General features: G+C 40.9%; 1 protein-coding gene across 1 annotated transcript in view; it reads left to right on the top strand.

Moving 5' to 3' along the window:
* The window catches only part of nell2a (neural EGFL like 2a), a 76,884-nt gene extending 62,823 nt beyond the window's left edge, over positions 1-14,061 (top strand). Inside the window, exons 16-20 of the mRNA XM_088287207.1 lie at positions 5,230-5,370; positions 6,354-6,547; positions 9,213-9,389; positions 12,476-12,700; positions 13,419-14,061. Coding sequence (XP_088143333.1) covers positions 5,230-5,370; positions 6,354-6,547; positions 9,213-9,389; positions 12,476-12,700; positions 13,419-13,460 — 779 coding nt within the window. The 3' untranslated portion in view covers positions 13,461-14,061. The remainder of the gene's footprint in view (positions 1-5,229; positions 5,371-6,353; positions 6,548-9,212; positions 9,390-12,475; positions 12,701-13,418) is intronic.
* The last annotated feature ends 1,749 nt before the right edge of the window (positions 14,062-15,810 follow it).

Consider the following 15,810-nt stretch of genomic DNA (forward strand, 5'->3'; position numbering starts at 1 on the left):
CCATCCATCACTCGTAATTAGTGTGTCTTAATTAGATGCCGCTAATGGCGGGGGCTGTCGCTTAGCCCAGAGCAACCTGCTGCCGCACCTCGATGGCGAGACGCTCTCGGCGCACTCGTTGCTGCTCAGCACTTTGCAAAGATTTTCACTTTTCGCGCGCGCGTTGTATGTTCCAAGTAGGGCTGAGCGATAATTGCCTTGCAATTTTTCTGATTTCGATTTAATTTGCGATTTTCATGGAATAATAAACTGTAGTAATGCACGCAAGAGGTTTTGTGAGGGGGCAGTTTTCTTTCTCAAGTTTTTAAAAACTACCTTCCATCAAGTATCTTTTATATTTTATGTGTAATTGTGTATTTGAAATTTTTTTTACCTCCCAAAGCGTTTTATATTTCATACTAATGTACTTGTTCTTTGTACATAAATGTCAGATTATATCTCAATAAAATCATTGTACCTTAGCAAAGCTGAATTGATTAAAATATATCATTCAGTCGTTTCCGTGTTCCGGTTTGTAAGCGTCTGTTAAATTGCTAGTGTAGCTTTTGTCTTATTTTATGTCTCGATACATATCGATTGAAATGCAACATTTCTGTTCTTAGCTGCTGGCTCTCCACCCTAACGCGTTTTTTTAAAAGTCGACTGGACACCCAAGCACTTGTTTTGGGTCTTTTCCGACTCTGTATTTCACTTTAGCGATTAGCATGCTTAGCGACTCCTTGTTCGCCTCCACTTGTGAGTGGCATATTTTATTTTTCACCACGGAGGGGATGATCCGCATCACACAACTCGTTGCTTCACAGACTTGCATATAGTACAAAAAAAAAAAAAAACGCGCTTCTGCATCGCTAGCTAGCTTAGCACCTAGCATTCCCGCAGGCTCGAAAGAAATTTCCCGCACTACAGCGCGACATTTTTTATTTTTCGGTAGGCTTAAGATGCATAGAAAAGAAATTTACGATCATAGCTTGTGGTATATTTAGGGTTCGAACTGCTAATATCGGTCAGACATTTTTATGCATTTGCGGCAGGGCTCGGCTCCTTTTGCCCCAAAATGCCAAAGACGTGCATGCCTATTATCGTCGCCTTTACCCAGCCGTCTGTTTCAATGAAATCGGACCATTCCAACTCGGAAGGCACAGGAAATGGTTCCATTGAAATGCTCGATTTTTGTCATTCCTGCTGGAGTCTTATCAGGATTATCAGGTGTTCCTCTGTGCCACTGCAAATCAGGATAGTGAAAGGGGGAGGCGGGGCGGTTAGCGTATGGCAGCAGTCATGAGATCTGCACAGAATGTTGCAGTGCAGCCGCATCTCGACCTGCAGCGCTATCTGCAAGTCAACGCACGGAGAGCATGAAAGGAAATCTTTAACTTTCCCAGGAAAGGAAAAGAACGACAAAGTCAAGCGGGTCAGCAAGGACGATAAAAGGGCGAGATTTAAAAAAAAAAAAAAAAAAAAAGTATCGGGCAGAGCGCAATAAAACTCTAACCTGCCTTTTTCCTTTTTTTTTTTGTTTTGTTTTATCCTCAAGGCAAACTGCAGGGTGCAAAGGTGATGACTGTTTTTGCCTTCGGTGCGACAATGACAGACAGCTTAGGTAAAAGGGAAACAGGCAGCAAAGTGGAAGCAAAGACAAATGAGCGTCCGTTTAGTGCTTTGGGTTTATCTCGGGGGAAGCTGCCGTAAAGGCGCGCTCGTTTCCAAGCTGCCACTCGCCATAACCTCAAGATGAACGACTTTGGCAAGCCGTCATCTATCTACCTCGCTGTCATTCCATTCTTCAGCCAGCCTTGACCCCGTTCTCCTCTTACTACGTCTTCATAACGTTGTTTGCTTCTACGTGTTACCTGGAAATGGACAATTAATTTGTGTCACGGTGTCTTCCAAACAAGTATCTAAAAAGGCCACGTTAGCTTAATGCTAACATACAATTGAAAACGGCATGGACATGCTAACGATTAACTTCTCTGTGGCAGTTTTGGAATTCTTCAAGCAACAGATATTTGAACCCAAACATTAGATTGCTACAAGTAGACGGACAAAATAACAATTCTTACAGGCATATATTCTTTCTCCTCCGCCAAGATCGAGCAATTATTAAAATGGTCAGAAACATTGTGCTCCGGTGGCCAAGGAGTGCACGGCAGAAAGTGCAAAAAAGTTGGGGCCATGTCCATTTCAATGGGGTAAAATGATTTGGAGATGTGCGTTTTGAGTTACAAGCGTCGTGTCAGAATGAATTCAACTCTTATGTCAAGCCATCACTAAATCTTGAAGTGATTCGTCTCAAAATTTAGCCTGGGTTCTTAACAGTCGTTTCGAAGAGTCTTTGCTTTGCTCTTTTCATTTTGGGATGACATTTGGACCTCTGCTGCAAATTTTCCCTCACTTTTATTTGATCCGACCCAATATTTTTATTATTTATTTATTTTTTATTTTTTTTACACGACCATTCTTGAACAAGATAACCGCTCATGCTCACGCGCCGACCTTCCAACGTCATCTTCTCGCCGCGCGTGAGGTCCCAAACGACAACGTGGTTCTGCGCTAATTGTAACTGACGAGTCTTGTGCAGAAGAAAAGAGAACGCTTTTGTCGCCGATGTAACCCCGCCACGGTCTGAAAATAATCCAATTTGCATATTTTTAAACACTGCTAAATCTTATAAATAGCTAGAAAGTAGTGAGACGAGGATGAGGTAATACACTTGGCGTGGATTTTTCTTGAGGTGTTTGGAGAATTTCTATTCATTTGAATTCAACTGATTTGGTTTCCAGCCAGTCGGTGCGACTGTCTCAGACGAATTTTGGTAATCTTGAAATAGATAAGGCCCTAATCTGCGGCACATTTGATCAACACTTAATCTGCTGCAGAATTTCTATTAAAAGGCTGAGAGCTCATTAGCCAATAGATCTTAATCCCATTAGTGGCTGGGCGGCGGGGGACCTCGGCGGGGGTGAGGGCGGATGCAGCCCGACGCGGCGAAGGTCACATGCCACACAGTGCCATTATTATAATGAGAGGAGGGCATCATGCATGGTGAAAAATTATTTTTTTTTTTAAAAAAGCCAGCTGTGCAGACATTTAATCGGCGCACATGTCTGAGCCTGTTGGCTTTAGTCCCCCACCCACCGAAGCCCCCGCCACTGATTCCCCCCCCCCCCCAATCCTCACATCTCACATGGGCCCGGCCCTTAGTTTAATTAAATGTCGGCCAACATCACAGTGGTGTCGGTCTGTGTTTATTTTTACCTTGCGGAGAAGCATCGGGGCTCTGCTCTATTTTAGTCCGAGCGGATGTTTTTGAGGTGAATGTTGAAAGGGAGTGAACATTTTGGGAACTTGAAGGGGGTGTTTGCTATTTAAAAAAAAAAAAATATATATATATATATAATAAAAACTCATCTTTTGTCACATCTGTAAGTCACACATTCAATCTCTGATTGGTTGTTTTTCCTCAGACGTGTGTTTTTTCTTGAGGCCAGAGATGATTTATCATGCGCGACTGTCAAATCATGACAGCTGAAACAAATTTGACATAAAGTCATTTTTTTTTTAAACGTTAACTTTAATGACCAAATGCTGTACTTTTAAATTACAGCACGGCAAAATTATGTTTTTTTGGGGGGGGGTGCAGCAAAATTATTGAGGAATCAGGCAAACTATTGGGTGAATAAAGTAAAAAAAAAAATCTAATAAAATTGGATTTTTTTTCTTTTTAATAAAAAAACTATTTTATTCTTGCAAAATATTTTCCAAGAGAGAAGAAAAAATAACATATCATCCTTCAACTTGTTTTATTGAATTTACATATATATATATATATATATATTTTTTTTTTTTTTTTTTTGTTGGATTTCTTTTCCTCATGATTGAGTATTTTGGGAGGGAAAATATGACATAAATTCTCATAAGTGTCTTTTTCCCCTTAAAAATAGTCATTTTATTCTGGCAAGATTCCGACTTCCCTCTTTAAATAATGACTTCATCCCTGTAATATTAAGATTGTTATCTTTTTTTTTTTCATGTGTTTCTGTTTATTTCCTTGTCATATTATTTTTTTTCCCCTTCCCACTGTGGTCCTAATGCCGCTGTAATGTTGTCTAGATTTTTGAACGACAGTTAAGGATATTAAAATGCCCCCTGCCTCCCAAAAAATTAACTTTTTCCAAATAAATGAATAAATCAACCTAAATGTCTGTAATATTCATACTGTTTTCCTCCTTTTAAACAAAACATTGCCTGTTTACTTCATAAATGTTTCATGAAGGTGACAGATGACAAATGAGTTCACTTTTTCCAATTAGAAATTAGAATTGCTTTGTCACCGCCAAATATTATTTGGCGTTGCCTTGTAAAACTCTTTGACACCTTTCCAAAAAGACACTTGTCGACCGAGCTGGAGAAAAGCCCCTCCGTCTCCTTCCACTTGGTTGCCATCCTTTCAAGATTCTCTTTTTTTTTCACTTCCATTTACCTTGACCTCATTTTTATTTTGCTCTTTCTCATCATTTTGATTCAGTGCAGCCACTGTTTCACTTATAACCAAAGCACTTCTGCATAAGCACCTCATTTACCCTTTGAGTATTCCATGCAAAAATGCCGGTAGCATTCAGGCCTTTTCACACTGCACTTATTTTTTATTTTCTTTTTTGGGTGTTAACATCAAGTTAGCGTGCGGGGACAACCACGCTCCGGTGAACACATGCCCATATATGGAAGGGCTTGCGGGAAGCAGAAAGGATGCTGATCACCGTTAGCACTCTGAAATCACGCCGCCGACCGCTCTCCTATTGGATACGCCATCTGGCGTCACTGCGACGCCGCAGAGTCCAAGAATATGCATATTGCGTCTTTATCAATACTGAATTCACGCATGCTCCTGAATACCGGGTAGAGAAATTCAAATGTTCGAAAATAAATCTGACGCGTCAAGAAATTTTGAGTTGTATTTTCCGCCACTTTACTCGTTTACGTCTCCGTCATCTCTGCCCTCACACAATATTCGATTTATTAGTTGCCGTCTTCTATTGGCGTACACGTCCTTCTTTCGCAACAATGCAGCTGCGCTTTAATCAATAAGATGAATTTCTCTCCAATGCGAGACACGTTGAGCTATCAAATTATGAACGGCTCAATGTCGACGATGCCCACCGGGCCGGGGAGTGTAAGTAATCCATTTTGTTTGCGTCTTGAACTCCTCTCGTCATGTCCTTCCTTCCTCAGATATCGACGAGTGTGCGGACGGCTTTGTGGAGTGCGATAGTAAATCCACTTGTGTCAACTTGCCCGGCTGGTACCACTGCGAGTGCCGCGACGGCTACCATGACAACGGCTTGTTTTCTGCCAACGGAGAGTCGTGCGTCGGTGAGTCGGCCCGTTTGCGCAAAGACGATGTCGCACGTGCCGCAAACGTGTGAGTGTGCTACCAGTGGCTCCTTCTCGCCATTCAGGAGTTCTGACGAGACGCATTCAGGGAGGGGGACTCATTCGGAAGTTCCTCTTTTTTTTCTCAAATGTGTGTCATGGCATTGATTCTCCTCAGGTTTAAAGATGTGTTGTGCTTTTTGTTTTTCACGGATATTTGACATTAGAAAAACATTATGGCACACCGTCAAAACAAAACGTCCCAAATGTCATGCAGTATCTCGCAAAATTGTCTACATCCCTCCTAGTTTTGTAAATATTTTATTCAGGGATGTTTGATACCCCTTTTTTTTTTCCAGACTAAACCCACTGGAGTACATAAACTCTTCAGTATTCTCCGATACCAAGTAACCGATACCACTCGTACTTTTGATACATACAATTTCTATATTAAATCAGTGACATAATTACAAAAATAAAAAAAATAGAGATTTCATTAATGGCTGTCAATACGCAATTTAAGCTCAAAATAAAACAAGTCACTGAAAACACAAAAACGTTTTCTTTTTGAAAGAATTCACCCAGAGCGCCCGAAATTGCTCCTTTCGCAGTCTGTCTAAAGATGTGTCAGCTGTCAAGAGGCAGCCCACCGTTCTTGACGAACATGCAAGCGTCTTCTGTAACAACAGTGCTGGCGCTGTGCCGCTCGTTGACCCCATCCTGCCTCTGTCACTTTGAGTTCACGGGGGGGGGTGCGCCAGTTTGGGGCAACACATCAAAGGAAAAACAAGCTTTAGTTTTTCTTGAACAATAATGTCGGTTTCTTTGCGAGCAAAAATATTGGGACACTTTTGTTTTGCGAGCTTTCACACATGTATGCGTGTGTGTTTGTGTGTACGTCCATTTTGTATGTGTGTAAGTACGTATGTAGGTCGGTAATCTAAAGATCAGGCTGTGGTCATCTTCTTCCTTCTTCCGAGCAGATATCAACGAATGCAAGACGGGCAGGAACACGTGCGCCAACGACACGGTTTGCTTCAACCTGGACGGAGGCTACGACTGTCGCTGCCCGCATGGCCACAACTGCACCGGCGACTGTATCCACGACGACAAGGTCAAGCACAGCGGGCAGATTTGGGTGCTGGACAGCGACCGCTGCTCCGTGTGCTCCTGCCAGGTGAGGTAACGCATCCGAGCACTTTTGCCACAGGCAAGACGACAGAGGGCGGGGGGGGGGGAAAAAAAACAAACGATGACTGATTATTTGTGCCAAACCGCTGAAAGAGAGACTTTCCTCTCTCTCGGAATAAAGAAGCATGAATGATGTGTCCTGCCGGGCCAATCAGCAGCAAATGCCAACTTGTAATGTCTTTTTTTTTTTTTTGTCCTTCCCGTTGAAACAATCAGTGACATTTAAAACAATACGTGGTGCAAAAAGAACAACGTCGGCGAATTGTGTCGCGTTGAAAGCTGCAAGGTTGCAGCTCGTCATCTCTTTGTGTGCGCACGAGAGGAAGCGCATCTTTACGATGCGCGAGCGGTGGTCTTTCTTCGCAAAATGTCACACATCAGCTGACATCGGGCCACTTTGTTTGCTTTTATTCCAATTTTAGATGTTCAACGTGCTATCATCGGTGGCGATAATCGTTGTGGCCACTAGAGGGAGCCCATATAGCTTTAGTCGCATTAGTACTACACTTTGAGCACCGCTGCTAAAATAAACAGCATTGCTCATGACCAAAATGATGTTCAGTCATCGTCAACAAATCGGTATGTAGAAAATCTGGCCGTACGCACCCCTAACAAACACACGTTAAACAATTGTCTCTCTAAAAAATGTCCAAAATTATATTCATTTAGTTTGAGTCAAATATTTATTTTCCAAAATCTCCTGGCTATATCGCTGTTGACTATTCGTATTTTTTTTTTTTATAAGTGATATTGGTGTTTTTACCGTACATCGAGAGCCACAATCCCCGCTGCGTTTTTTCAGCTGTTTATTGAATTCTATGATGACACTAAAAGACACGATGAGCTCACTCACGCGGGAGCTGCTGTTGACCACAGCTCACGGCAGCGCACTCACACGCAGACTCATTGATGTCACAGGACACCCCAGCGGGCCCCGCCTCTCAAAGGCACATATATCTAATCAAAAACATACAACGTACTTTTTGTGCTTGCAGTTTTTGTGCGTCTGTTTGGAATATCTTAATGCGTTGAAAAAGTGTGCTTTACTTTTGTTTGGGAGGAGCAAAACAATTGTTGCTCTGGAATGCACCCCCGAGGTAAATAAAAAAAACTTCTCGAATTTTTTTTTGGAGCATTTTCCACAAATGAATTTCCTCAGGCTTATAATTGGCCAAATTTTGATTGGCCAAATTTTGATTCGGTTCCTGCGTCCCTTTATGCAAAGTTTTGCTAAAATGTGTTTTTTTTCTTTTTAATTTCCCTAAAGATGTATATTTTCTGAAGTTATGTGAGTCACTCTAATGCCATGTCTGGCGGGAGTGAAAGGCGATTATGGCGGATTAGTGTCGGTAGCGAATGATCAAGCGGCAAATTATTCATTTGATGACAAAGGAGTGGGGCAGGAGTGGCTCCCTAATGGAATGAGTCGTATTAATTGATTTGCGAGATGGAAGGGCTGCCCGTCAAAATTAGACGCACCGAGCGCTCGCCGTAAACAAGTTATTGTTTGCGAGGCGGCGGGCGGGTGGGCGCGGCTGCAAATCCAAAGGGATGAGATGCGGCGAGAAGGTCGAACATCATCCAGGAGTCAAAAGCGAGTGGACGCGGGCCAGATGGAGGATGCCGCGTATGCAAATGGTCGCTCATTTCAATCTGCTCGCCGGCCCCAGGTGGCTGCTTCTCTCAAAATATTTTATTGACACGTGTGTAACACTTTGCAGGGGTTCTCCAACTGGGGTCCATTTAGGTCTGCTGTCCTACCCTGTTTTCAATCTCTCCCTACCGCAACACGTCTGTTTCAAATGATCTGATAATCAGCAAGGTAGATGGATAAAAATCCTGATCATTTGAATCAGGTGTGTTGCAGCAGGCAGAGATGGAAAACAGGACGGGACAGGACAGCGAACCTGAAGAACAGGATTGAAGACCCCTGCCTTGGATGAAAGGCAAAAGGAACAAGGAGGAGGAAGAGGTGGCTGGATGGCAACTCCCAAAACTGGGGTCCTCAATCCTGTTCCTTGAGGTCTGCTGTCCTGTCCTGTTTTCCATCTCTGCCTGCTGCAACACACCTGATTCTAATGATCAGATAATCAGCAAGCATTTGAATCAAGACTATTGCAGCAGGTAGAGTTGGAAAACAGGTAGGACAGCGGACGTCGAGGAACAGGATTGAAAACTCCTGTCCCAACTATGCTCCATTGGTGGCAAGGACATTCGGAATTCATGCCTCAGCAACAAGATTCAGACTTGCACGTTGGGGAGAAAATGTAATGTATCCGAAGTTACTCACTAGGCACTCTTTTTTTTTTTTTGACTTGGTACTTCAAGTGTGCAAATACAGACACAGACATGCTTTGTGAAAAATGTAACAAGATGTGTGTGTGTGTGTGTGTGCGTACTACAACTCTAATCTCTTGAGCTAACTCTTAACACATCTCTAAATGAACCCTCCAGAGGGAGACACAAGTCACACAGATTGCTCAGTCAGTTATCGTCTCCGTTGCGGCTGTCGTCAAGATCCCGTCAACATCGACGAAGGCTTCATCGCCCGATCCGGCGACCTGATCACTCACACCGTTTTCACTAACGTAACGCAACAATCTGTTTGTGAGCACCGAACCTTCGATTCTGCTTCTTTTTTATGGGGCCAGGCCGGCCAGGTGATGTGTCGCCGGATGGTGTGCGACTGCGACAACCCCAACGCCGACCTCTTCTGCTGCCCCGAGTGCGACCCGCGCCTGAGCAGCCAGTGTCTGCACCAGAACGGAGCGCTGACCTACGGCAGCGGCGACACCTGGGTGGAGAACTGCCAGCAGTGCCAGTGCCTGGTGAGCGCGTGACCACCAATCACAAAAGGAGTGGACGTATCACATCGCAATCAAGCCTTACTTAACTACGATTTTTTTCAAAGCTACTATTAGCATAGCGGCTAACATAAAATAGTAAATGAAATGCCACCAGAAACAAGTGAGTGTGGAAATGCCAGCAATAACAATAATAAGTATCATAAAAATTCATAATAGCAGTCGTGTTATACACATGAGCACACAATTGTGATTACTGAATACAGATTAATAGCAATTATCAACATTATTATTTTTTATTCATTAATTATTATTATACTTTCTATTTTGTTAATACGAATACAAATTTCATTATTCTTTTTGGTAAGTTTCTGCTTCCTACTGTGATTTTTTTATAATAATAATTTTAATAATAATAACAACAATAATATTAAGGAAGAATAATGTACATATTAGTATAAATATATTTATAATTTTAAAAAATACATATACAAATTATCATTGCAATTATAATTGCATTATTATAACAATAGAAATATTTAATCGCGATAAATTGTTATTATTTCCTCTCTAGGATAAATGAAAAAAACAATTCTAAAAACGGAACGGAAATTTATTTACATGTATGTTACGACTGGTTACATTTTTAATTGAGCGTTATTATTATTATTATTATACTGAATAATGCATATTTTATCATAATTATACTATTACCTGGTGGAAAGATAAAAAAAATAAAATCATATATTGTTTATTAAATAAAGAATTTCCAATATGCATAACAATGACAATAATAACTAATAAAATAGACTGATTGTAATAATATCTCTCCTGCATGTATACTTTATGAATGAGTGATGACAATAATAAAATAATAAGATAATTTCCCTGTGGAACAAGTGAAAAAAATGTAATGTGGTAAAAACGACAAGCCAATCAATGGAGTTCCTGAATACCAGAATAGAAGTCATTACGTCATCATTTTGGCAGCCCAACATTAGCGCAGATGTTTGCGCTCAGAGGTGTTGGTAGACCCCCCCCCTCCCCGGTTGCGCCCCAGGCAAGGGAGGCCTACGGTGGCACTCCAAAAAAAACAAAAAGACGACTAAATTGACTTGATTTTATGGTTTGTGTGTTTGACTGCAAACCTGCCAGTAGGGGGCTCTGTTTGGGACGTCGGACGTGTCATTGCGGTGTCTGCTGAGGTTTCCGGTTGTGTCGCCGATGTGAAATGATATTAGTCGCGAGTCAAGGGCCCAATGTGTGGGGGGTTCCTGACACTGGCACCGAAGGCAGCCCGCTTTAGCTCCACTATGATTTCGTTGTTTTTAACTGCGAAAAATAACTTCACATTGCAACACTTGACAACGCTGCTGTCGCCATAGAAACCAGTAAAAGCAAGCGTTTCCAGTTTTGGCGAAGGTCAAAGGAGGGGAGGGGGAAAAAAATGAAGCTTTTGGTGTGTGGCGCGAGGGAAGAGGAGTTATTGGAGACATGTAGGAGGATTCCAAATGACCTTTTTGCACTGTCGTGTGTTTTGATGGGCCCAACACGCTTCTGAAGTTCCACAGCAGGAAGACGAGAGTGTGGGCGGGACCAAGTTTTGTGTTCGTCCAGCTTGTGTGTTCCGAGGGTTCTTTGTACAACAAACTCTGATCGCCACGTGACTCTTTTCACAGGTCAAGCGCGTGGTGTTTCCTTTTTTCGTCTGGCTTTGACCTTTTGCCACCGTTGTAGACGGAGCACGTGGGCGGTCCCCGTGAGGGATTCCTGTTGAATGCGCAAGTGGCAAAGTCACGCTTGACGTGCCGCTGCGTCACTCCCACGTTTTGTGTCTCGCGCCGTCTGATGAGTAACGCGCCGATCGGCTAGTCGCTGACTGGACACTTCATTAGGGACACCTCTGTGGTCTTTCACAGTTTTTTTAGTCTAGAATTATTATGCCACCTTATAAAAACATCACAAAAAGTATGTGGAATTAAATAATGATGAGCTGAGTCGGTGTAAAATGCCACTACACGTTGCTTTAAATGTATACATAGAAATGCCATGAATCCGTCTGATTGTTTGTTAACAAGAAAACTAGCTCACTAGACTACACATTTTGTAACATGCTGTAGTGACACAATTAAAAAAAAAAAAATTTATATTGTTGTGTTCAAATATCCGTTGTTTAAAGTCTTATATCACGGTGACCCGCCAGCTAATTTTGTTGGCCCGTTTTATGGATTTTGCATTGTTAGCATTAAGGTAAGCACTTTCCAAACTTTACATGAATATTTACCGTTCATCTTTGCAAAGTTAGCGGCCGTCAACCTTCTGTGCTGCAGGAAGTGCTCTGGCGCGTCTTGTTTACAAACATTCTAAAAAGTTCAAGAAAGTTCAGAGGTGGTGGCTCACCTAGCAGCTTCCGCACATCTGCATAAGGACGTGTCACCATGTAAAGTCCGAGAAGACGCTCGCCATTACCAGGAAGCGAACTGCTGGCAATTTGCAATTTGAAGGAAATGGCCAGATAATCAAAAAGTGTCCTGCTGTGTCCTATCTCGCATCTGCAGCTGTGCGAGCTCGAAAAGGAAGCTTGATGGTTCATGTCAGCGGGTCTCATTGCGGAGATGCGTTCTGCAACCTGCAGTCTGACTTGAAGCATCGGGCTTCTTAGGGACTCGTTTCTTGAAAATAGCCATGTGTGACTCAACTCGATTGGACAGTTATTTACCTTGCGCAATATTAATAAGCACAACGAATAGAAATCATCTGCAGTCAAAAAGGTCCACAGCACACTCGGCCACGTTTGTACAAATTTGTACATCATGTTACTGCCGGGTTGAAATGAGGGCCAGACGGATTAATCGGCTGATGTCGGCTTTTTTTTTAAATTGTCGAAAATCGGCTAATATTTATGCAGATTTTTTGCCGTTTTTTCCGTTGTAACACATTACATCATAAGATTGATTCAAAATCCAACACCCCCTTAATTAATCTGAAAAAAATGTCTGAATTTTAATTTTTTATATTTATTTATTTATTATTTTATTTAAAAAAATATATATATTTATTTATTTTATTTTTTTTATGATTAATCGGTGTGTTGTGTCTGTGTCGCGTAGCAGGGGCAGGTGGACTGCTGGCCGCTGCCGTGCCCGCCCGTCGACTGCGAGTTCACAGCGGTGCCCGAGGGCGAGTGCTGCCCTCGGTGCGTGAGCGACCCCTGCCAGGCGGACACCATCCGCAACGACATCACCAAGACTTGCGCCGACGAGCACGGCCTCTCGCGCTTCAGTGGCTCCTCCTGGGTCAAACACGGCACCGAGTGCACCCTGTGCCAGTGCAAGGTAATGGCCGCCGAAAAAAAAAACACTTGCAGATTCACTTGAATAGAAAATTTTCATTAATATAACTTCGATAATAAAGCACAATGTTATCCAATGCATCAAACCATTCTGGACTGTCAAGACAATTTGTTTAAGTTCACAAAAGCAACAGCGGACCATTAATTCCCCCACCCAAAAATAAAAGAAATTTATTACAAGAAAATCAAAATAATTTTAACAAAAAGAACCTGACATCTTTTCATCACATCAAACAAATTTGCCCCCCCCCCCAAAAAAAAACGTGCAATTTTAATGGAATTCTTTTAAAAAGAAATATTGGACAAAATGTTTTGCACACAAACTTGACAATTATATCCAAAAATAAATCTTTATCATCATACAGATGAGACAATTTTAACTGAAGTGATCATACAATTTAACGTTTGGTTGACAGTGTTTTTTTTTTTTTAATTAATCCCCCCCCCCCGAAAATTGTATACATTTTTTTTCATGACAAATTAGTTATATTGAAAATAGTAAAAATAACAACAGATGAATAAAAAAATAAATAGAAAATATGTAGACACAATTCTGACATAATTTATAAAAATATAAGCATTTGTCTAACAAAAATGAGCTAAAAAGAAAAAACACATTTTTATCAAGTAAGTAAGACTTGTTTATTAGCCATGTGTATAAGCAAGCATGTCGCTTTTTGTCTTGGTCTTTGTGTTGACAGAACGGACACATCTGTTGCTCAGTGGACCCCATGTGCCTTTAGTGGCTGCGAAGGCACCTGTACAGCATTCTCCGTGTAAAATACAACCAAGGCAAAGAAATAAAAGAAGACGACAAAAATACCACCACCACTTCAATGTCTCCTCAATGATCGCGTCAGGCTTGTTTAGGGCGCAAATTTATTGTTATTGTTTCATTGTAAATGCCAGCAGGTTTGGTGCGTCCATTAAAAAAAAAAAAAAAAAAAAAAAAACACAGTCATCTTTCTACCAAATGTTTATGATGGCTAACATGATGTTGCTAACTAAATGATGATGATGATGATGATGATGGCCTTCACTCTTTGTTTAAGCATCCACAGGAATCTTGTAAAGTATATTAACTGGCATGATTGTGCTCGATGTCCAAACATTTCTTTTTGCAAATTTCTGAACTGATAAAATGACGTTGATGATGAATCCCTTAGCGGCCTGCTAGCGTTCTTTTTGCCACTTACCAGTCGTCTGTATTTCGTGCTGTTTTGTAGCTTTTTATTGCACCTCTCGTTTGGTCACGTTTGTTAGTTTTTATTATTTTTATTTTATTTTTTTCTTTCACAGCTTGTTATTGTGCAATAGTGAAATAAAGTATTTCCGTTTACATTGCCTTTCATGTGATGTGGATTCAAGTGCGAGGAATATTTTTCACTTTTTGTTCAACATTTAGGATCGAAAGTTGTTCTCGCTCGTGTATTCATTATATTAATTTATATGAAAGTCGCTCGCTCTAGCGCCACCCTGAGAATGACTAAAAAAAAAAAAATCACAGCGTAAAACCAATCGAAAAATGTACAAATTTATTGCTTCAGCAAACATTTTGAAAACATCAAGCAAACAATGACAACTTTTTCGCCTGTGTTGGGGGGAAAAAAATGCACAAACAAAAAACATGTTTTTACATTAGCAACATATTAAAACGCCTCCTGCAAAATGTTCTCTAATATCTTCATAGGGCCGTTTCATGTTTAAATTACACATCCGAGCGCTTCCGCAATATGAATGGGAAAAAACAGCCAGCTCTTCACTACATGGACACACACACACACACACACACGCAAAATGAAAAATAAGGCTCGTCGCAGCTGACTGATGAAATTTCTTTCAAATGTAAAGACCTGCAAATTAAAGAACATGCTCATAACCTACCTACCTACAAACGTGAATACACACATACAACATACATATACACATATATATATATATATATATATATATATATATGGGTGTGTGTATGTGTGTGCTTTGATGGCACAGAAGTCAATATTTAATCAGCTGTTAGTATTCCCGTAACTGCATGAATGTTTCTTGATATATTCTTTTTTTTTGCCACCTTTTAAAAGGGAAACACATTCCAGAATATTACAGTGTTATGCTGGAGTGCATTATAATTCAGATGAATGCAAAAGCAAATCCTATTATTGCACTTGTGTCTGTGAGTAATACGTTTTGTTATTAAATTCGACTTTTTTTTCTCTATGAGCTTGTCACAAATGTCTGCAAATTCGTCTTTTAGCTCAAGAGTTAAAATGGAGGGGAAACAAGAGAGAAAAATGGCGGAAAGCCGTCGAGCGAATAGAAATGTTGCAGCATATCAAAAGCAATATTTCCAAGAAATAAATGTGCAGACACGTTGTAAGACACCAAATGGGGTGAAAAAGGCCAAAAGCAGGCACTTTGGAACAAGGCAAAAGCGTGTTTCTCCACTTTGATGGAGAAGGTTGGCATAAGCTGGCGAAAAGGAAAGAATTTTCCAAAGCAAGTGGAGCGGGCATTTTGGAAAATATAGAACAATTATAAATACATAAATAAAAACTGAAAATAGAAAAAAATATGCAATGGTGCCTTGAGATAAGAGTTCACTTAGGTCCACTGACCAAGCTTGTAACTCAAAAGACTCACAACTCAAATCCTATTTCCCCATTGAAATGAATAGAAATGCCATCAGACGACGCCCACAAAATATTTTTGGAACGTGTACTCGAAATTGAACTTCATAACGACATGATCATAATTAAATCAAATGTGAAGAAATGACACACTCTGCCGGTCGACGGTGCTTGTATTTCAACTACCAGCCGAGTAAATAAAATGGATCTTTGACGTCTTTAGCCATCAATGGCAGAAAATGAATTCAATATATCAAAAAAACTGATGTTCTACAAAAAAACATTTTTTTTAATTTAAAAATACAATAAGGGACACAAAGCAATCGCTGATCAAATTTTGCTGTTGACCAGTGTAGACAAATGAAAAACCGCCAGTACAACTCCACTTGCGCGTTGCACAAAGAAAACCATTCCAAACCTGATTATTGGAATGAAAGTGTTTAAGGCTGTAGCAGATTCTAAAAAGATC

The sequence above is a fragment of the Idiotropiscis lumnitzeri genome, unplaced genomic scaffold (assembly GCF_059441095.1).
Source record: "Idiotropiscis lumnitzeri isolate Australia: NSW breed Sydney's pygmy pipehorse unplaced genomic scaffold, RoL_Ilum_1.0 HiC_scaffold_35, whole genome shotgun sequence".
Taxonomy (NCBI): domain Eukaryota; kingdom Metazoa; phylum Chordata; class Actinopteri; order Syngnathiformes; family Syngnathidae; genus Idiotropiscis; species Idiotropiscis lumnitzeri.